This window comes from Poecilia reticulata, chromosome 15 (assembly GCF_904066995.2).
Source record: "Poecilia reticulata chromosome 15, P_reticulata-male-v2, whole genome shotgun sequence".
Lineage (NCBI taxonomy): Eukaryota > Metazoa > Chordata > Actinopteri > Cyprinodontiformes > Poeciliidae > Poecilia > Poecilia reticulata.
The window spans coordinates 17,037,188-17,059,388 of record NC_088844.1 but is presented as its reverse complement, the minus strand read 5'-3'; the positions used below and the strand labels follow the sequence as shown (position 1 = coordinate 17,059,388).

General features: G+C 37.9%; 1 protein-coding gene across 1 annotated transcript in view; it reads right to left on the bottom strand.

Annotated features, from left to right (window-relative positions):
• Positions 1-22,201, bottom strand: part of hpse2 (heparanase 2) — a 74,949-nt gene that overhangs the window by 30,616 nt on the left and 22,132 nt on the right. Inside the window, exons 4-5 of the mRNA XM_008429643.3 lie at positions 3,923-4,096; positions 1,223-1,394 (exon numbers count right to left, since the gene is read on the bottom strand). Coding sequence (XP_008427865.2) covers positions 1,223-1,394; positions 3,923-4,096 — 346 coding nt within the window. The remainder of the gene's footprint in view (positions 1-1,222; positions 1,395-3,922; positions 4,097-22,201) is intronic.

The following is a 22,201-nucleotide window of genomic DNA, read 5'->3' as shown; positions in this document are numbered from 1 at the left end:
ATTCAGAATCAAATTAATCTTATTTGCTAAAAGCAGGAGAGTGCACGGGATGTCAAACACTAGAGCTGCCCGCCTCGTAACAGTGTCAACCAGACAAGAAATGTCGCTTGTTAAATATGACACCAGTGACCCACAAATACTCCGGCTCTCTGTTCTTCATCACATCCTACAATTAACCTGCACGTTTGGATCGTTGCTCAATAATTTGCTCAAACATTACGGAGAAAACACATGAAAAGCACACAGGAGCAGACATATTTTAAACTGTGGCATAGTTACGCTGTTATGGAGCTTTTCCTAGATGTCTTTTAGTGCAAAAATACATCTGAATAGTTGAAGGTACTTTTTTCAGATTTTTAGCATCACTTTAGCATCATCATGTGCTCTTGTCTTTATCATTTTGAGGAGTCGATAAGTTTTGTATCATATTTAGACCCCAAGGAAACTGGAATTCACATATCACTGAAAAGAGTAAAACATTTAATTAACTTCCTCTTCAGAAATATCAGAAATTTCTTGTGAACTAATGCTATTTGAATTAACTGAACTGGTAGTAAACACTTTGTGCATTTTACACATCAGCTTTCTGTTAGCTAAAAAGTTGAGTGAAAGCAGGTTAACCCTATAAGATCTGAGAAAAAAGATCATCGTTGCGACAATAACATTGTGCTGCTACAGCGGCGCTGGTGGGAGTTCATTGTTTCAAAATCTTCACTCAAGTACATTTTCTTCTGTTTACTATTCCAGATGATAAGAAAACATTATTGAACAAGTGGAAACAGAAAATACTAAATCCAACGTTTTCTTCCCCTAATAGTAAGACGGTCTATTTACGTTTTCTTGTTGCAGGCTGCAGTTGGGAGGGTGCTGTTAAATAAGCAGTCGGTGTGAAGCTAAAGCTGGTGCGGCTTCTGGCTGAAGCCAGCAGGTGGGATATTGTGCCTTCACATTATCAGTCAGATGACACTTTATTTAGGTTGACATGGTATAAGTGGAGCTAAGACCCTGAAACCCAAAGAGTGGAAATTCATAAACACTAAGGTCTACTGTGTGCGTGTGAGCGTGTATGCGTGTGTGAGAGAGGGGTGGTGGGGTGTATCGAAATGAGTGAAGCTCCATAAAGTCTCAAACGGCTGTGAGATACTTTCCACTATGTTTCCTCTTTCCTCCCTGCCAACAGGACAGCCTAACAAGGAGAGGAATCTGGGCCAGTTATACTCACCCATCCAGCAGGAGGACTGCATTTTTCCGCGGTCGTCCAGCGTTCGGGCCGTAAAGGTGAGCTCGGTTGTAGTAGCGTACAGACTGCAGGAGGGTCCGCAACTTGGCATGGTCATGAGCCAACTGGGTGCTGTTGACTGCATGACCCACCATGCTTCGATAAGCATTAGGCTCTGGAAAAAAGAGGAGATGGAGCAGAATGAGCCAGCGTTTGCAGTAGGGAGGGGGGCAGGGAATATTGTTGTTGTAGTCGGATCTTGCTATCTTAGAGTATCCAACTGCCAGTAAAAAAAAAAAGTGGGGTTGAGGAGAGGTAATTGGGCAATTCGCCGTAATGTAGACCGATGGATGCAGTGTCAGGGGAATAGGCTGAGCACACATGGTGGCCTTGCACATTCATTAAAACAAAGACCGAAGGAAACGGTTTGCCCAAAAAGGAGGAACGTTAAGCTTTTGCAGACCTACTGCTGTTTAATCGCTCAGATAATTCTTTGCCTTTCATTCAACCCCTATAAATTTGTCTCAGTGTCTGTGCTGCGTGGATGACTTGCTTGAAATTATTGCTTTCGCTACGGTTCAAATCCTCACTAAATTTTTCTAAATGTTTAGATGAATGGATTTTGCATGATGCTTTCCGGCTCCGGCTCAAATAAAAGTTCCTATCCAGAGATTCGTAACTTATGAAATTGATGAAGAAATATGAGTCATTCAGTCGTAAAACATTTCTCCTGTTATCCTTCAATGAACCAGAATGTTTACCCATAAGCTGCTACAAAGTCAAAAATGTATTAGCGTAATGAAACTAATCTTTTTGTGTTTAAATGATGCATTAGAAGTGCCTTTTTAACCTTTGTCATAGTATGTGTTCAGTGTTTTCTGAATATTAAAGTAAATAAAAAAGACAAAAAGATATGAAGCTTAACTTGTGTCAGTTTTATTGTTTTGTTGAAAGGAACAGTGTCAAAGACAAAAGAGAGTTCTCTTTTCATGGCATGTAAGATTTAGAAGAACAAATTTACGCTTTAGATTTTTATCTCTACTAACAGGCAACTGACCCTCATTCATTTTTCTTCCTGACAGGAACTCCAAACACAGCCCAAGCTCAGAAATCCCCAAACCATTCAAAGACCAAGGAGCCTGGCGACAGATGGGATATCTCCTAAAGATACCCGATCCTAACTCCACGAGTCAATCCTGACAGAAGCAACCGAGAAATCTTACATCCACCCACACTACGAGTGCGGATAAACAAAAATACACATCTTCTGCAGTCGACTTCTTCAAGCTTCCTAATCTAAAATCTCAGTATTTTGCAAAAAATGTTGCCTTCCCCTAAATTTTCTCCACACTTCCTGACTTTATACCCACAACATGAGCTTCATTGATAGACTAACAGAAAGTAGTGAAGAGTTGTAATATGAAAGAAAAATTATACTTGGTTTTAAAGTATCTTGCAAATAAAAGTCTGAAAATGCGATATATGTATGCAGCCCTCTGAGAAAATCCTTTGAACAAGCTTGTTAGCTTTGTTATCTTTACACATTACAGACATTTTTGCTCCATGTTCTTTGTCAAATTGCTAAAGCTTACTGAAACCAATTGGAGAGTGTAATATTTTTCAAGTCCTACCACAGAATACCGATTGGATTTAGGCTTGGGCTTTGACTGAGCCATCATAGCAAATACATCATATATTTTGATCTGGCTACCAGTATTGAGGTTTTATGTTTGGGTTTGCCTCCCTGGAAACAAAACCATCTCGCCAACCTGGAACGTTTTGGAGATTTTATTTCAGCAATGTCTTCTCTTTAGCTCCATCCATCTTCACATCAACTCCAACCCGCTTAATTGTCCCTGCTAGAGAAACTTCTCTCCACAGGATGATGCTTCCACCACTATGTTTCATAGTAGTGATGAAGATTTCAGGGCAATGTGCATTGTTACATAGGCCCCTTTGGTGACCCCGAAACCCTTTTAATGTAGGTCAAAAATATCCTGTATCTTGTGATAACAGTGTGTGAAATACTCATATTGTGTAGGACTGTATGGCGTGCAACATATCTTGGCTCTCATATTTCAAGTGTTATGAACTTGATTTTACATGCCGATGGAATATTTGGCCAGTTAGACAAAGTCTCAACACGGCATGTGCTCAAACAGGAAAAAGAAATCTGATTGTTTATTGTATTAAAGGTCACAGAGTGATGGAGGCACAGATGAGAAGGACAAGAAAGAGGAAATCTTGACACAATGCAACTGTTTATCATTACAGTACCTACCAACAATATAGTCGTCGCAAGATTTTTTAATATTCTATTCAGTTATCATCTGATCTAGTTTAATCTCATGATTGTTGTGTCCATAATAAATGGTGGCTTTGCGTTAAAGTATCTCATAGAATCTAATTACATCTACCATTACTCTATTCTGGGAAAATGGTTTGCAGAGATGGCTGTAATTGAAATGTAGAAATGCTGGAAATAGACACACCTAATAAAAGGAAAATATGTATTCATTTGGTTTTTGCTTTCAATAGGAATGTGCCACCAGGAGAGGCAGAGATTTCTGAAAACCATACATCAAACTTGGCAACTCTTCAGTAGACGAGGTAAAGAAAAACCAAAGACGTACATTTTACTACAGAGAACAATCTGTTAAATGACTACTGACAAGGCAGCATGTGGTATGCTGCTGTACTGACCGTTGCCCAGCTCCCAGGAGATGTTGTACTTCTTTCCAGCACCGTACTTCAGGAGGCTCAGTGTGGAGGATGTGTTCCAGGAGTTGTCTGGGTTTCTGTGCAGTGCGTTGAGCCCCAGGATCAGGTGCAGACCAGCGCAGTCGGCAAAGTTGTACAGTTTGTCTAAAGACCTGGCTGGGAGAAACCCACAAAGCAGTTGTAACTTTGATTCTTTTGATTCATTTGGAATCATATGACGATAATAGAAACCGTGTGGAACTCATGGATTTTCTGCTTCTTGATCCCTGTCATTCTTTATGCTTGACTGTAGCTCTACAGTAATATCTGTGGTGCTCTTTGTGCAGAAACTGTATGATGTCTACCGTTTAATCTACCATGGTTACCTTAAGTTTAAAAAGGGCTGTACAAATAAACATTTGTTTGCTTTCTGACTACTTCTTTTAAATGCTGGAAAATGAGGATGGCTGTCTTGCAGCAAACTGGTCCTGGGTTTAACTAACTCTCCATCTGGAGACTTTCTATCTCTCTCTCTTCCTCCATGGAGTTTGCATGTTTTGGACAAAACTCATCTATTGAGTAAATTTCTTCAAAATCACTTGAAACAAATGGTTTCTAATGAATTTCTTTGTTTTAACCCTTCTGTTGTGTTCATTTCTGAGCTGCAGCTATGATATTGCTGGGCCAATTTGACACTATTAATATAGTGAATGAATATTTAAAGGTGCATTTTAAAAATCCTTTGTCTCTTCTTCAAATTTAAAAGTACAAATCCACCAAACTATTTTATAGTGTCTGACTCATTTGTGTCTTTCTGCTGGAGCAATTTAAGTTCCCTGCCTTATCTCGTGTTTCCCTATGTGCAAGCTGTTGCAGCAGTCTGCACTGTCATTCAGCAGCCTCTTCAGTGAGTTAACAAGCGCTGCATAAAGTTGCCTGAGGCTGCAGACAAGCCATTTAAAGAGGCGAGAGCAGCAGAGCTAAAGTGAGTCTACTGAACACGACGCTCCCTGGAGAAGTTGTTGAATTGCTTAATTGTCTATTTGTCACTTTAAGACTGAAATCAAAACATGTTTACAGTGGTGCACTTAAACGCAATGACTGATTTTATGCAATAGTGAAAATACTTATCATGCAAATGCAAGTATCAAGTTTTTGAAAGACTTCTCTGTACCTGATGTTTTGTGGTTTACCACATTATTGTTTTATCTATTAAGAGAAAATGGTAATCATACCAAGCTGGTAATGATGGTATTATTTTTGCAATAATAGTCCTTCAACCTTTCACATCGGTGCAGCGGAAGATTATCGTCCTCTACTTTGCAAAATGGTTTTGACCATGAACAACCTGTTTAAGGTAATGACAGCATTTCAATTTTATTTAAGTCTGGACACAAACTACCCATATCAGAATATCTGTTTGGTTTTTAGTTTGAGACATTCTGGAGTTGGACTTACTGTACTTTTGGGATCATTGACACAAGTGCAATGGAGCTTAAGGTCCCAAATGTGTGATTTAAAAGTCTGTGATTCTCCTTTAGGAATTTATGCTTGAGAGCAGAATTCAGGGTTCCATCAATTATGGCAAGTCATCCAGATCCTGAAGTAGCAAAACAGCCCTAGGGCATCAAACTACCACCATTAAACTTTAGCTTCAGTTTTTCTTAAATGGTGCACAAGGACAGGACACAGCTCTTCCACTTTTGTCTCATGAGTACACAGAATATTCTTTTTTTATAGTCACATAGCAAGTGAAGCCTGCTGTGCTTTAAATGTTGCTCTGGATCCTTTTGTGATACCCTGGATCAGTAATAAGTAATCAATCGTTTCAGTAAGTAGGCCACTTGTGGGAAGGTTCCCCATTGTTCCACGTTTTCTCCGTTTGTGAACAAAGGCGCTCACTGTTTGCTGAAGTCCCAATGCCTACGAAATGGCTTTGTGACCATTTGCAGAGTGACAGATATCAAAGACGTCATTTCCCAGCTATTCTTTCATTTATTCAGATTGGAAAACATTTGTTTTTTTTTTAAGCTCTTTTGCCTTGTAGGTTCTATTTGAACAATTTCCTACTTCTACTTATATGGAAGTGAAGGGTTAGTGAATTGAATTCATCAAAGAAATGCAGTTTATTGCAACAAAATGACAATTTAACAAAGGTGGTTTATACTTTACCCTGGTAACCTTTGCCTAAAACTGAAATTGAATGAATGAACATTGGGCTGGTATGTGTAAATTAATCTGCACACAACAATAAAGTTTCTTCAACTACGACATTCAGTGAGAATCCACATAGGCTGATTTTCCCATCATGGACTCCTGTGGTGTTGTGCCCCACAAACGTTGAGCTCTAGACTGCTATGTGCCGCAGCTGAGTGCTCACTCATGTTAATGTCTCCTGTCTCCATTAGAACGGACTCTTCTTCCTGAGCAGGAATTTGGAGGCCTACCACAGATGTTGGCACATGTAAGAGTCTCAAAAGTATTTGTTTACATTTGGAGGTGTGATTGCAAGCTTCTCGCGGACACCTTCAGCTTTTGTTTTGAAATTTAATATGTTTGGGATCATTCCATTAGCCTAAATATTGCCCTGAACTGTGACCCACACTTCCTAGGTTCAATAGGAACCAGATGAACGCTGTCTTGATGGTTGCTGTTAAAATCGGCACTAAACTCAAGGTTTGGGACCACCTCGGCTTGCTAAATGATAGATTCTTCAAACAGCTTGCAAAGACAAAAGAAAACAAAACAAAACAAAATTCAGGAAGACGGATATCTAGCTGCTGAAAACTGCAGGGTTCTTCAAAATCCCCACATTTAAGGCCACCTGTTTCATGACACAACCAAATTCTGAACAGGTTTGATTCTAAATCTCCTTCTTTGCATAATTTATTTTATGATTTTATCTCCTGAAGAGCACTGGTTTAACCCACAGTGTAAAAAGAGAGGCCAGCTAGCCTAATGCTTGTCGCACCTGGCATTAATCAGCTATCAGTCAGTAGGACAAAGCCTGAAAAAACATATGCCGCAACAATAGTTTGGTTGCTCAAAGCACCGTTCACAAGCATATTTCTCCTGAGTAAACTGTCTGTTCCCCATCTCATTAATAACCAACAATAATGTTATTATCATAGCCACTATTACCGTAACTCCTTCCCTCTGTGGTTTTAACCAAAGCGGTTTCTGTGTGCAGGAGCAGAGTGGAGGGCAACAGGACAGAGAAAGTAGCGCCAGATGTGCCTGTCAGGATGAGTAATTCCAGGCCTCAGCTCACCTGAGATCTGAGCACAAGGCAACCAGCCTTGTAGCAAGACAAAGTGAGCCGACCTGCAAAAACATTGTCAATGCATCACTGGAGGCATTACTCAGCTAAAAATACATTTTCCCTGTTGGCAGGTCTACAGTAACGTGTAGACATATAGATATGTAGAGTCAAATAAACATGCTTTCACTTACAGTACGCCATGTTGGTTAGACTGGTTTCAGCTTAACCGACTTCAAAGAACGAAATTATGCATAAACAAGTTACTGGCATTACAGAGGGTGAAATAATTACAATGCTTTGTAGATCACTTTGAATTTAAGTTTATTTTGTAACTTTTTATATTTCTCTTGTTTGTTTTTGTCTACCTTTCTTCTTCTCATTTTTTTCTTGAGATTTCAATTTTTTTTTTTATGCCAGTGTAGCATATTTAGTTTGTGCTCAAAGTGATCCGCTGTAAGATATTTCAGTGGGATCTGCCTGGATCTAAACTTTACCTTCCTTTTCCTTACATATATTCAGAAGTGGTACGGTAACATCAACATGTATCAAAAGAAACTAAAAATGGAGAATGGTGCATACTGTATGAAAGAAAGCAAAGTTTGATCATGCAAATCCAAGTCATATTAGTTTTCATGAAAAGCATTCAGAAACAGAAATTTAAAGTTGCTTCCAAATGTTTGTCCTGTGTTGGACTTGTTCCTAAATGTTTTGGCTGTAGTGCAGAGGTGATTTTTTTTTCCTCTTGAATGAAGTTTTTCCAGCTGTACACAAAGAGATAATACACGTAACAGATTAAATGATTAAGTGGAACATTTTCTTAGTTAATCTTGGTGAGTTTCATTTGTGGTAACGAATTTTTACAAGTTGTGCAACTGTGATGGAAAGTGGGAGTTCATGGTCAAAGAGTTGATATATAAATTGCTACTTAATTGTTTACATTTTTTGACAACAAACATGACTTGCTTGCTTTTTCAGTGCTTATTAAACTTTACAGGGTGAGATATTGTTGTTAACAATTAATATTAGTAATTACAATACTTTCGAGGTCACTAGGTTTGGTTTATGAGATACAATGTAATTTAGAAGTCATCAGAAGATTCAATGTTTTATCTGACATTTGTGAAAAAAAAACAAAAAAAAACAATCTTGATCTGAAGTCCATATCTGGAGTTTTAGAAATGCACTGCCCATGGTGGCAGCATGTTGGGGTCGATTCTACCACAACTACGTTAGTTCTGATTTGTTCTTTCTTGAGAATTTTGTTCATAATTTTTTTTGGCAGAGGTATTGTATATTTTGACATTTATTCCCTCTGGTTTTGGATGCTTCACAGCTGGAAGATTTTTCCAACAGTTGTTATGATGCATAACCATGGCAACAAGGTATTGTTTTACAGCTGGATGAAGCTGATTAGTATCTCCAAAGCTCAATTCATACCAGAGCTACGACTCCAAATCCCAGAGGAGTAAAAAGGAGCCTTCATGAATGCAGGTTAGGACCAAAGAGCAGACAAAGAAGGAGGATTCTCAAAGCATCTCTTCCACTCTTAAATGATTAAATCTTCAACTCAAACGTGTCGCTGCCAATCTTTCTAACCATACGGCCTGATAGAGATTTAAAGAGAAGCAGCAAAACCAAATGAGGTAGATTAGCAGTGCTTGCCAACGACTGATGGGGTCACCCAGGACTTGCTGTGAATTATTGTCTCTGTTGCCCAAAAATGTACCTGTTATCATGTCATAACTGTCATGTATGAGAGTCTTGAGAGAGAGGCGGTCATACAGCTACAGTGACTTCAGTCAGAGGATTATTCAAGTTCATTGCAAGACTGATGGCTACCAGAGATCCTTCTTGCCATCAGCAATGACATACATAACGACTCTTTGAAGACACTGAAAACATCATGTGTCACTTAAAGTGCAAATACTTAATTTTTAACTTGCTAGATCAAAAAAGTTACAGCCTTTATTGTTTTATGTTATTTGTAAAATAAGGAACAGATTTTGTGCTTGTAGCCACTATAAATTCAGGATTTACCACTTAAGTCTTTGTAATGGTGCACAAAATGTTTCTGGGAAGAATAACATTTAATTTACAAGTGAAGAAATGAATAGTCAATTCAGAATTCACAGACATAATAGAGGCAAAGAATGAACTATGTCAGCCAAAGTAAGATGCACATTTTTGATACAATCAGTCACTAAATGTTACTAAATTGAGGTTGTTTTGTTCAACAGAACACAATGTTTTAATTTTATAAATGCTAAGTATGAGGAGCAATGCATGAGTTTATGATGTTAAAAGTCAAATTGCAAATTGAAGTTGAAACAGAATAAATTGCTGCTCCAGGAGAGAACATTTTTTAAATGGCTGCAAATAATAATTAATTTGTTAAACCTGCACATAAACTTGCCCTACGTTCGTAGGTTAAATATCCTTATTTCCAAAAAATACACATGCTATGTTGGAGCTATTCTCTTTGAATGTCATATCTTTTTTGATTTTACTTCTGGTTTTACTTCAAAATAACTCTTACTTTGAAATATCATCTTAATTTAGTCACAAAATTTTCTAATTGTGTCACAATGAAGGCCTGTCTGAGAGGTCAGACTGTACTGTACTAACTCAGCTAAAAGTTTTCCTTTCATCTTGCAAACAGCACAGCCAAAAACAAGCAGGGGAAACCAAGAGAGTTCTGTGTGTACATGAGTGTGTTTGTGTGCGCATCTGTTGCCGTGCCTTTGCGTGTTTGTGTGCAGCGGAAAGAGTGGGGTCTGGATATTGTCAAGCTGTCTATCTGATAGAAAAACCAGTTCTGTGAAGCAGAGAGGCCACTGCATCAGTCAGCGCTATGCCTCATTTCTAGAGCTCTGAATATTCCCTCAAACACTTCACCACACATACATCCACGTATGTTGGGCCTGCATGCACTCACACAAGCAATGTTTGTTGGTTCACATACCACCCAAGAGAAACAGATACCCATTTTACATTTCAAACAAAACCACACTTGTATCTGCTGCTCAACCTCCATCATCATCAGTTACAGTTGGCTGATTAGACAGGTGTTCATTCTCTGCTAATGCAACCTAAAGGGGCAGAAAGTTCAGGTGGTCAGAAGCGGGGTTCTGTTGAAAGATTAGGAGCAGTCAGTTATTTTTTCCTGCAGTGTATAGCCTTCCTAGGCTCCTCATTTTCATGGAACAGGAATTATTATTTTTTACCAATAATGGAGTAATTTCACTAAAATGTTATAAAACAGAAATGTCAATGTTAAACTGAAGGCAATACAAATACCTTGGAATGTAAAAGCATCTCAAGGTAAAAAAAAAATAAAAAATTCAATTCAATTACATAATAAGCTAAAATCTGGTAACTTAAAGTTTTTTCAGAACTTAATTTTTATGTTTCATGTTTCCACACTTGGAAATGTATGCAATTCAAGGCTGTATATGAACCCCTTGTAATGCACTGTGATTGAATAACAAGTACTGTTGTCATGTAGTGCTTTCATTCCTTTACAAGAATTTCCCAGTGTACTACCGCAATTTTTTTTTCAATAAAATCCAAATCAGTTCAGTTATTTTCATGCATTTAGAAACCCAAAGTGCTTCACACAATAAATCAGAAAAATAAAAGTTGTTGCAATGACAATTACAATAAAGTTAACTAGCATGATCGGAAATTGGACATCGATCATTGACATACATGTACATTTATTCTAAACTCAAATGAGAACAACAGTAAGTATTATGTGGTGGTACAGAGTCAGACTTGTCTCTGAACAACACATGCTGCATTGACAGCCATAAAGTGAAGCAGAACACGACGACAACTTAATGTGAGAAGTGAGCAAAAAAGTTACTCATGACAAATTTAGCAACTTTCTCTGGTTTATTGGAGACTTTGGTGGCGAAACGCGAAGGCACAGATAGTACTGCCATTACAGCCATTAGTGAAAACTGCCATGAGCCCCTCCCACCGCTGAAGCACTTCCGGGCGATCAGTCTGACTAACAGCAGGCTCGACATGCAGCGGCCTGCAGTAGGGCAGAAAGGAGACCAACTCTACTCTGTTTTCAAATGGCAATGGAACCACATAAAAGAGTCAGTGGTCCTGCTCTGGATTATAGTAAATATAGGTTTTTATTGTTGCATCAAAATAAATCCCTGCAATAACTGTCTTTAAATTTGAGATTATACAAAACTGACGTACCTAGTGCAGGTTCAGGCAAAGTGTTTCCATTGTTAAACTGAAATTATTACATTATTTCAGAAAGTTTATTTGTAGTTCTAAATGTTTTAGGTATTTTTAATCACTTTTGTCTTGACAGAGTTGATATTGCCTATTGCCTAGAACACACATAACCAAATATGAAAATCAGGCTATGCTATCATCTTCTCAAAACCAAATGAGTCGAAATCGGGGGGCGGGGGTATTCCTAGTTGTAACACAAAGTCAAGACACAGTCCATAAACTCGATACAGATCAAACAATGTGGAAGTGAATAAGAACAAATAATTATGTGACAACATAAAACAATAATTATAACAGCAGTCTACAAATGCTGTTTAAAGCTGGTCAATTTAAAAGTAAATCCTGTGAACAGGAAGGGTTTTAGCTATGACTTTAAGACACAGAGGGATTCAGCGTCCTGCGCATAAGCAGGGAACTGATTCAAACTAACTTGAGGGTTTTTCTACTCGAACAAGTTCAGCTCCTGTTGTCCAGGATTCAAAATATGTGCAAACTTCAGTGTGCTAACCCAAATATCAATGCATAGAAAGACCTTTTTTTATAGTACAATAGAATGCATTAATTATGCATGATGGTAAAAGCCTATCTGTATATATCCTACATAAATTAGTGTCAGAGCAATCAGCATTGTAATAAGTTTTGCTCGTGTAGAAATATAGTCACTTGCATGTGCAAAGCAGTTGCAGAAAATACAGAAGACTGGCTGCTTCAAGAGTCAGAGGACAGTAAGCCCTAAAGGTGGAAGAAACGAGGCTCAAAGATCAAATTTAAATTTAGAGGATTTGTAAAAGCTATTCTTATGGTTTTCAAAATCTGATTTTAGCATTGCTAATTTACTCCTGTGTTTGTCATGGACTAAATTAGCAATGCTAATTTACTCCATGAAATTAACATGGAGTAATGCTAATGAAAGCATGGAGTAATGCTAATTTCATTAGCATTACTCCATGCTATTGGAGGGTTTTTGTTTTGTTCCCTTGTTTAATTCAGTACAAAAAAGTGAAGAATTCAGGCCGGATACAACAAACAGCCATGGAAAATCTTGATTTGAAGGTTTAGTTGCAATAAAGTCTAACTGGAGTACCTAAGCAAATGCACACACAGATGGACACACAAAAAAAATCTTGGCTAAGCTCTGGCCTGTTTTAAAACCCCAATCAAAACTGAATCCTCAAGAGATTCCTGCAGACAAGAAGGAAAGTTGTTTAGGAAAATTAATTTTGAGCTTTTTTTCCTGTTTGCGGATACAGCGTGCCTTTCCATATCTAAAAAAAAAACCCACAGAGTATTCTGATTTCCAAAGTTCTTAAATAATGCATCATGCTTGAGATGTCAACACAATTTACCATGAGCTCAAAAATACACTTTGTGAATTAAAACAAAATTGATGGTGAGCAAAAAAAAAATGGGCATGAAATTACATCTAGAGATGCTTGTGATTTTTTTGTCAGCTATGACAACTCGCATTGCAGAACCTTGAGGTGTGTAGCAAAGCATACACGCTAAATTTGCATGGTAAGCTCAGTAGGGAGAGTCCACTCGAAGACTGTACATTAATCAAATTGTTCCTACTAGACAGATGTATAATTGGTGATGACAGTATTTAAGGCTTTTACTGGACGAATGAGAACATTTCCAGTGTTTTTCTTTAACACACACACAACATGCTGACAATAGACAGGGCCAGTTATAAAAGATTTAGAAGTAAACTGAAAAAATGCCCAGAAAAAAGACAAGTGCAGCCCATACATCATCAGTGCCTCCATTATGGTTTCAATCCCTTCCTCGACCAGCTCCTTCGGATCATCCAGCAACTCTCCGCCTTCTGTTTCTCATTGAAACTATTCCACTGCTAACCAGATTCTGCAGAGAAAAGACACTGTGACAGAGGCAAGGTCATCTAGAGACTCACGTTTTCAATTTGCACTTCTTTCAGTAGATAGTCACAAAAGGTTATTAAAGAGCTGTCTGTGCAATTTGATCCTTCATCCATATACGGGGGGAGGGGGGGGGGAGAGAACAACAACAACATGGTTTTATGAGCACGACTCAAAAAAGCTACGAGTATCGAGTGCTTTGCTAGCTTAGCTTCGGTGTATCATCCAGACGTTAACTTGACACTGTATGTTCGGGTTGTGCTGAGAGAGAAATGTGGTTTCAATAAAGTGCCTGGGCTTCTTTTACCAGCATGTTATACACAACCTAGTGCCTATATGTTTACACGCACACACATCTCCACATGGACTCTTCTTCCATACAGAGTTGCTTCAAATCCAGCAAAACCATTCAGGTCAAACCACTTTTGTATCGTGGAAGAATGTAAGATATGTGGTGGGCACCTGTTTTCAATTCCGTTAGTAGAGGGGGACCAATGCATGCGCGTGAGTTGTGTGTGTGTTTCAAGCAGAATGTGAGTGAGGGATTACCTCAATCTGTGAATTTGCTGTGACCAGACTTGCGTGTGGCCCCCTCCTGTGAACCCTGTGTAAGGAGATGCAGAGCAAGTCGACAGGGCCAGTGAGTAAGATGAGTGGTATGTTAACATACACTGTTGTCGATGTAAAGTACAACCGCTGTGTGCTGCTGTGACTGTGTGTAAGTGTGTATGCGTGTGCTCTAGCCTAGGCAACAGCCCGCAGACAACAAATCAAAGACAGAGAAGTGGACAAAATAACATCAACTGTCTTTCACTAGTTTTGGTCTATGTAACTCAAACCATTTGTTGGGGGGGGAGATGGTGTGAGGAAATGTGTATGGGGTGTGAGAGGTTTTCACATCTGTTTGGCAGTGGTCGCTGTCTATCACTCCCTAATGGGAAAAGTACGCTTTTTAGATACTAATGACCTCAGTATGTTTGGTTTGTACAGAAACAAGGTGTGCAAAGGTATTCTTTTCCCGGGAGAGAAATATCATCATGTCTTATCCTTTTTTTCTTGCACTTTGGAGCTACCTATAAACCACAACCAAACATAACCAAAAACATAAGGATTTTAGCAGCTGCAAGTTGGGCAAAAGGGTTTTTATGAATGATTGCTTTATTATAGGCTAACACGCTGTTTAGTAACTATAACTGAATAATAATTTGCAATAAATCAATAACTTAATTACCATTGTTTTATGCATTTGGAAATTCCTGTTGCTTCTTTGCCCAATGCAGTTCATTTCATCATTAAGCCACTAATAGCTTGGGAAAACAGTAATCTAAATCTTAACAAGGAATAATAAAGTGATCTGTCAAGAAAAAGGAAATATCAAACCACAACATTGCCTAGAAAGTAATTTAGGAATGATGTTACCTCATACTTGTACGCGGAAGACCTTTGGCAAAAAGAATTTCATTAGCAACATGGATGCAGTCACACCAATTCAGTCTAAAAATCTCAAGATTTTTTTTTATAATCAGGTTCTGGCTTACTTCATCAGGCATGATTGAGAGGTGTAAGCAGCAAAGTAATTGTACAGAATCTTCCACATAGTTCTGAGAAAAGATCATTGCCTTGCACAAAGAAAAGGTCACAAAGATGTTGCAAAATCCGTTCCTAGAGATGCATTTGTAAGTATAATTCACAAGTTTAAAGTTATAGGAACAACAGCTATTTGAATTTAGCAGATAGAGGAATTTATTGATGGCTGCCTACAGAACTCCTGAATAGGCTGATGCCCAAAACCCTCCACTGATGTGAAGCATCAATTGGTGGCAGCAGCAGCAAGTGAGACTTTAGCTTCTACCATGAGGGACGTAGGGTACTAAATGCTGAAGGTCTCCATGTCTGAACTACTAGACAGTCCACACTACTCAACAAAAAGCAACAGAAAAGTCAGCGCCACTTGCTAATAATAATATAAATAAACCAAAGACTTTTTTTTTTCTAGAGTTGTGAATCCAGATTGGAATTTCTGAGGCCGATGGATCAGTGGCATCACTGTAGGAGACAAAATGGAGCTTTTGCTTTAGAGAACGCCCTGGCCTCAGCAAAGCAGAATGGTGGATTAGTGATGCCCCAGGGCTTCTTTGCTTCCCCTGGAAACCTGCAACATGTGTAGGTCAAAATGAATTTAATGAATCAATATTAATGAACAGGAGTCCTTTGCTCAGTTGGAGTGGGCTAAGATTTCTTTTAGTATGATGCCACAAACTGGCGACTGGCTATGAATCATGTCTGAACAACCGGTTGTTACATCTAAAAGGGACCTCAAACCTTTTTGAAGTAGTTAAGATGCTTTTAATTAATGAGGTTGGGGGATTTTGAGGCACTTTTAGTCATCACACTTTTAATGACATTTAGTCATTAAAAGTAACCTTTTGTGTTCAGAGAACCACTCATCATCTTAGTTGTGTTGGGTTTAAATAATTCTTGTTTGTGTTGTTTAGCTGTGTCAGGCTTCATCAGCTGATGGTATGTGACATATGTTTCTTTCTACACACAATGGTCTAAATTAGCGGTTCTCAACGTGGGTGGTACCGCCCCCCAGGGGGCATTCAGAGGACGGCAGGGGCGCTGGCCGTCATTTTTACAAAAGCGGGGCGCTGGGATGCCTTTGGGGGGCGTTTGATCGAAGGTAAACTTTACACCTTAAATGCACAACAATGCCAGTTTAGACTTTGAGCAACTTGGTAAAACTTTCTTGTGTAACATTAAATCATGCTTGGCTGCAACTGTATCGATGGCAGCTCTTCTTCTATTCAGTGTTTGTTAGCTTCTGTTAGCTTCTTGGCGCAGCTCCGTTCTCCTGCTACTGGTAGCTAAAATCACGATACCCTTACTGTGTATCCCTCTGAGAAATGAACCCATTTAAATAAAGAAATCAAGAAATCCCTCCATGGGTGAAACCAAGATAGAGAACGTTCATTTTATAGCGTTAACGCCGGTGCTGTACGTGGTCCGGTATGAAACAGGGGTGATAGAACAACACAGCACTTTTAAATTTCAATAATCAGAATGCAGAAATTGTTTCCGTTGTTTTAAAAGGTTTATGTCGGTCTGCCTTTTCCCCATCGATACGCTTCCCGACCGCCCTGCACCTTAGGGGCTTAAAAAAAAAAAGACGAGCGGGACATAAAACGGAGCGACGAACTAGATGTGAATTATGGCATAAAAACAGAGAATCCAACGCTGAACAGTGAAAAAATCAACACATGATGTGAAACACATGACGATTAGGCGGCGCAGCAGGTGATGAGTGAAGATTACTGATGGTCAATAAATGATCAAATAAATCTAACAACAGAAAAGAAACTAAAGTGGACATAGCAATAAACCAAGAGAGGACAATACTAATCAAAGGAAACTAAATGGAAATGAATGAAGAACAAAATGCAAGAATAAACTAAGAAACTAAAGTAAATACAGAGGAATAAACTGATATGGCAAGACCTTTCGAGCAATAATTAATACAGAGGACTGTATGGCAAGAATAAACAGACACTATTTCCAGATAAAAGGTAAAATAATATTGTTGAAATGTCATGGGTTTGTTGAGACCACATCTAGTACTGAGAATAAATGTATCTTACAGACCATAACAGTAAAGAACTTATCACTTATTTATGTTTTTAATTAGATTTGATATATTTATTTCTTCAATATTTTTTTCATGTCAGTGTTAATGTCATGAGGCTGATGACTCCATGACACTTTGAATTTGACTCATTAGGATTTGATTAAGAACCAGATTTGTTCTTTGTAATTTCTGTCCAGTAAAACTATTAATCTATAAATCAATAGACAGGTCTATATAAAGATATAATCCATGTTTCTGTCTCATATTTGTATGGCATTAAAAGGATCTAGAACTTTAGCTTTTCCACTGAAAGCTCTGGTTTACACAGTAAATGCCATGTGGGTGAAATTTTATAGATGATACTCTGATGTCCCATTCTCCTGAAGGCAGCACAGAGCTGCACCACCAGAAACTGACAAACACTGAAGAGAAGAAGAGCTATGATTAATGTAGTTACAGTTCTATCCATGTTTTAATGTTGCAGAGCTCAGTCATTTTGCAAATAGTTCAAAGTTTAAACTGGCATGATGAACATCTTTTATCTGGTCATTTTGTGGAATATTTAACAACTAGAAAAATGCAAAGAATAATAATTTTTTTTCCACTCTGGCTGCTGTTAGGCCTACCAATTTTAACTTGAATGTTCATTGCATTTTTCTTAGACACCTGTGAAAATAATTTCTATTCTCATGGCTTTTTTGTTCTCTGGGAAATTATCTTGATGATAAATACAGAAACAAGCATAAAAATCAAAACATCTGCAATGATGCGTGATAGTAATATTAATGATAAAATAATAGTCAGTGCACAGTAGCCTACAAATTCTTTGTTGGGGGGCGGTGAGGGACCTGGATAAAGGCTGGAGGGGCGCTGGCCAAAAAAAGGTTGAGAAACACTGGTCTAAATACAATACATGTGTAGGTATGAATGTACAATGCATGTGCAAAGCAACAACATATAATTCAATTAAAATTACTACAGGTGTTGTAGAGATATATCCAGGGTTGGTTCTTCTGGTCCCAACAAATGCCATCTTTTATACCTAGGAGCCTATCAGAATGTGGTTCTATGATTTCAAAGGTCCTATTAATCATATAAGAAGAAAACCACCCAATAGTCAGAGAAAATAATAACCCTAACCCGACCCTATCATTAGACACTGTTAATACAGAGTATCTTATGACATCCAAACTAAAACGTCCCAAGAATATTATTTCATTTCCAGGAAAGCAATTAAGGGCCTTGCCGCTAACTTCTCTCCAACTTTAGCTAGAAAAGCCAATTTAGATATCGGGGCATAATTGCTCCGTCCAGATGGGTTTGGATTAGGGTTTTTCAAAATGGGATTTAAACCCACTTGTTAGAAACACTTAATCTTATAATTTAAGTGAAGTTAATCTAGGTCAAATCTGCCAAAATGTAAAGGCAGGAAAAATATTTTCCTAAATGCAGAATATGAGTTATACAGAATAATTCCAGCTGTTACATAAAATAGTTTTAACAAAAAAGGTGATCATCATTCGGCCTATGCAAAATGAAATAGTCTGAAGTTCAACAAACATGTTTTGAAAATCCTCTTGTAGTTGTGGTTTTCAAAGTCTGTTTAACAACTTTAAGTCCAATTAGTGTCAGAAAAGCTGAGTGTTAACGACCAATGTCAGCCTCATACCTGACATTTTTACAACTAGAGATTAGTAGCGCTGTCATCTTTCAGCTGAAAAGCTTCAGATCTTATCTGGTTATCCATCTCATCACACACCCGTGCAAAAACTGTAATTGTGAGCTGAATACCTTGTAATTGTAAAGAAACAAGACTCTTCTTCAGAGATAGAGAAGGATACTAACCCCAGGCTATTGAAACCCTGAACCATCAAAGAGTTTTGCACTTAAAACACTCACCTTACACAAAACACCTGCTTAAGCTGCAAACACGTTTACGAATTATTGATTTCTAAAAGTTTTAACAACCGACTCTTTCAACAACACCTTAAAATTCTCCCCTGTTTTAAGAAAAAACTAGCCTTGCAAATCAAGTCTTAGGCAAACAAAGCATTTACTTCAGTAAAAAAGACATCTGTTACATTTGCAGTTTAGGAGAGCTATCTTTGATCCCAGGTTCTATGATGAATGAGGCTTATGAAGACCAGATCCCAAGCAGGGCACCAACGCAAACACACAGGATCCCAGACTCCTTTTTACTGGTGGAATAATCACCGTAATCACTGCAATCATCCTCCATTCTCAAACTATATCCACACACATTACTTATGCTTCAGTCAAAATGAGGGTCTGTCTTCAGATGAGCATACAGTGCAGAGCCAGATTAAACACTGACAGAATCGCTTTGCAAGACTTTTAAAATTAGCTGAACCTTTATAATGTGAAATGCTGAGGAATGTCGTAAAATGTTCCATATGAATATTAATCTGTGCAGTTGTGTACTAAAAATGATATCTCAAACTTTGGCAATTTTGCAAAGTTAAAATAATGACTCATAATGATCCAATTAAAAATAATTGATTGACTGATGGGATAGTTTCCTAATTTAATAAATATTTTCTGAATCAATTTATGGCAAAACAGTTACAAAAAAATTCACATTTGCAAGGAAGTCTAAGCCAGGAAAATCATATGCGATAGTGTTAAAGACTGGTGTCAGTCTCATACCTGACAATTTTACAATAGTAACACTGCCATCTTCAGATCTTATCAAAATGTATATTTTGATAAGTCACTTATTGTGTTAATAGGATATTTTAGTCACTTGTATGTAACAGGTTTTTGTAAAAAAAGAATATATATATTTTTTTAAATCTTGTAAAACTAAAGCACATTTGGGGTTAAACCCATCTTTTCCATTCTTCATTTCATCGCTGCAAAATTCAGGATTCTTGTAAAAAGAAAGAAAATATCACAGCTCACCTTCAAAACGGTGGTTAGTCCCATCTGAGTTTGTGCAGCAGTGCGTTATGACAAACTGAGATAAATAGTTCGGCCAGATGTTTATGGAGAAAGAGAATGGGACTTTTTCCAACCATTCATCTAATCAAATACCTCCCAAAGGCTTTCTATTCAGTCTTGTGTGGCCACAGCTGCTGTGTTTTCTGATCTTGTCTTTTGGTCATCATGAAAGAAATGTCTTCTGTTCTCCCAGGTGATAGCATGTAGTGCCTTATGAAAGTTTTCATGAGGGTATAAATTTTTACCGCTTCTGATGTTTGCACGGCTTTGTGTTAGTCGATCACTTAAAATTCCCTCAAAAAAAAAAAAGATTGATTTCAATGTCACCAAATGTGGGGAAATAATCAAGGGGTGTGAATAATTCTGCAAGGTCCTTTTTTCTGAGTTTGTTCTTTCCATCTTATCGGTAGAGAGTTTCTAACAAGTACAATTTTGAGTTGTTTTATTTGTTCTCGTGAATTTGCCGGATTTGACATTTATTTTCATGGTTTGCAAAACAAGCAAACCAACGAAAAGCAAATCAACAATGTTTGAAATCAATTTGGATCGCCTCATGTTATTTTTACAAGTAAATGCCACTTCTATTATGTAGAAAACCTCAATGTACACCAATTTGTCAAGTTGTTTTTGTGAACTCATATCAGCATGAATACATTTGCAATTTTATTGATTTGATGCTCACAATGTAGACAGCATGGCTCGAGGGCTCCACATGGAGTAGAGCCGTTGCCTCACATGCCTTCAAGTTTAGAGTTTGTGTTTTGTTTATAGGTAGAAGAGGTTTTCTCCTGTCGACCCTTTCAAACAAGTCATGCTTTTACAATCTTTTCCTACCTGCACTATCATGACCCCCAGCATTTAGCATGCTGAGTGAGGACTGTAGATGTACCTTTTTTTTTTGCATTTGTCCTGTTCATTGTACAGTGGTTGCTTGGGGTGATATCAACTCCTGGTAAGATTGGCAGCTGTCTTAAGTCATAAGAAGCAATAATTGATTGCTCTTTCTCCAAATATATATTTTTCTTCCCACAATTACAACTTCCAAGTCAAAGAGTGTTGTGGATCGTTTGACCTGGCAGTGTTCAGGAATGATGTGTTTACTGAATGAAGCAAAAGAACAACACATTTTTACATTTTTCACTAAGTTTTACCACTCAGGCTAAAATACATCTGATTCCAGTCAGCAGCCAGTTTTTCAGTTTCAGCATTTTGAATGCAGTGTTGTGAAGCACTATTTTATGTTATATGTTTTATAGTGTGGTCAATCACTTAAAACATTTAATCAGATTAATCACACTTTAGTGCTGTGATTAATCACAGCACTAATCATTATCCTAATCTTTGTAAGCTTGAAATGTAAAACATGCAGGTTTTCAAAAAAATGGTTTGGAAAATGTTCTCTTGTCTCAAACGTCTCAGTTTTCCAGATTTTCATATTCAGGGAGGTTTAAAAGAAGTCCTTTTGTTTCCAACATAATTTAGAAACGTTGACTATAAAGTGGTTGTGTTTCAGTGGAAGGACAATTTACCTTTGCAATGAGTAGAGTACATACTACAATACCCCAGACTTCCATTGTTTGCTCTAAGAAGTTTTTTGGCACTAGTGACCTTTATTTGACCGTAATCTGAAAGGAAGACATGCAGCAAAGAAATTGAGGATGGGATTTGTCGGCTGTAGTGAGGTCTATAGCCCCTGAGCACAACAGTCTGACTTTCCTTGCTCATCTTTTCACTCAGATTTTCCTTTTTCTTTAAAAGAAGAACACCATTATTATTTCCCGGGAGGGCTGGACAAACATGGAAATTCATATTAACCTTTAACTTTACTACTATATCCTAAGTTGTTGCTTACAAGACATGTTATTTATCAACAGACACAGAACCAGTTCTCTTTGGACCCCGCTGGGTTCATCAAAGTCCAATTGGACAGGTGATGCAGCGCAGGCAGACATATCGTACATCATCTGTACTTTGGGGTATTCTTATAACCAACTTTTCTGACACATTTGAAGGAAATAAAATATAATCTCTTTCAGATGTTTCTTCAGATGTTCCTTCAGCAAGATTTTGTTTTGTGGAGTTAAAACATTTTTGGTTTGAATAAAATAAAACTGTATTGATATGGTCACTCTCGCCCGGAACGTTAGCTGGAGATAAGCACCAGCAACCCTCCAGACCCCACTAAGGGACAAGGGTGCAAGAAAATGGATGGATGGATGGATGGATGGATGGATGGATGGATGGATGGATGGATGGATGGATGGATGGATGTATGGATGGATGGATGGATGGATGGATGG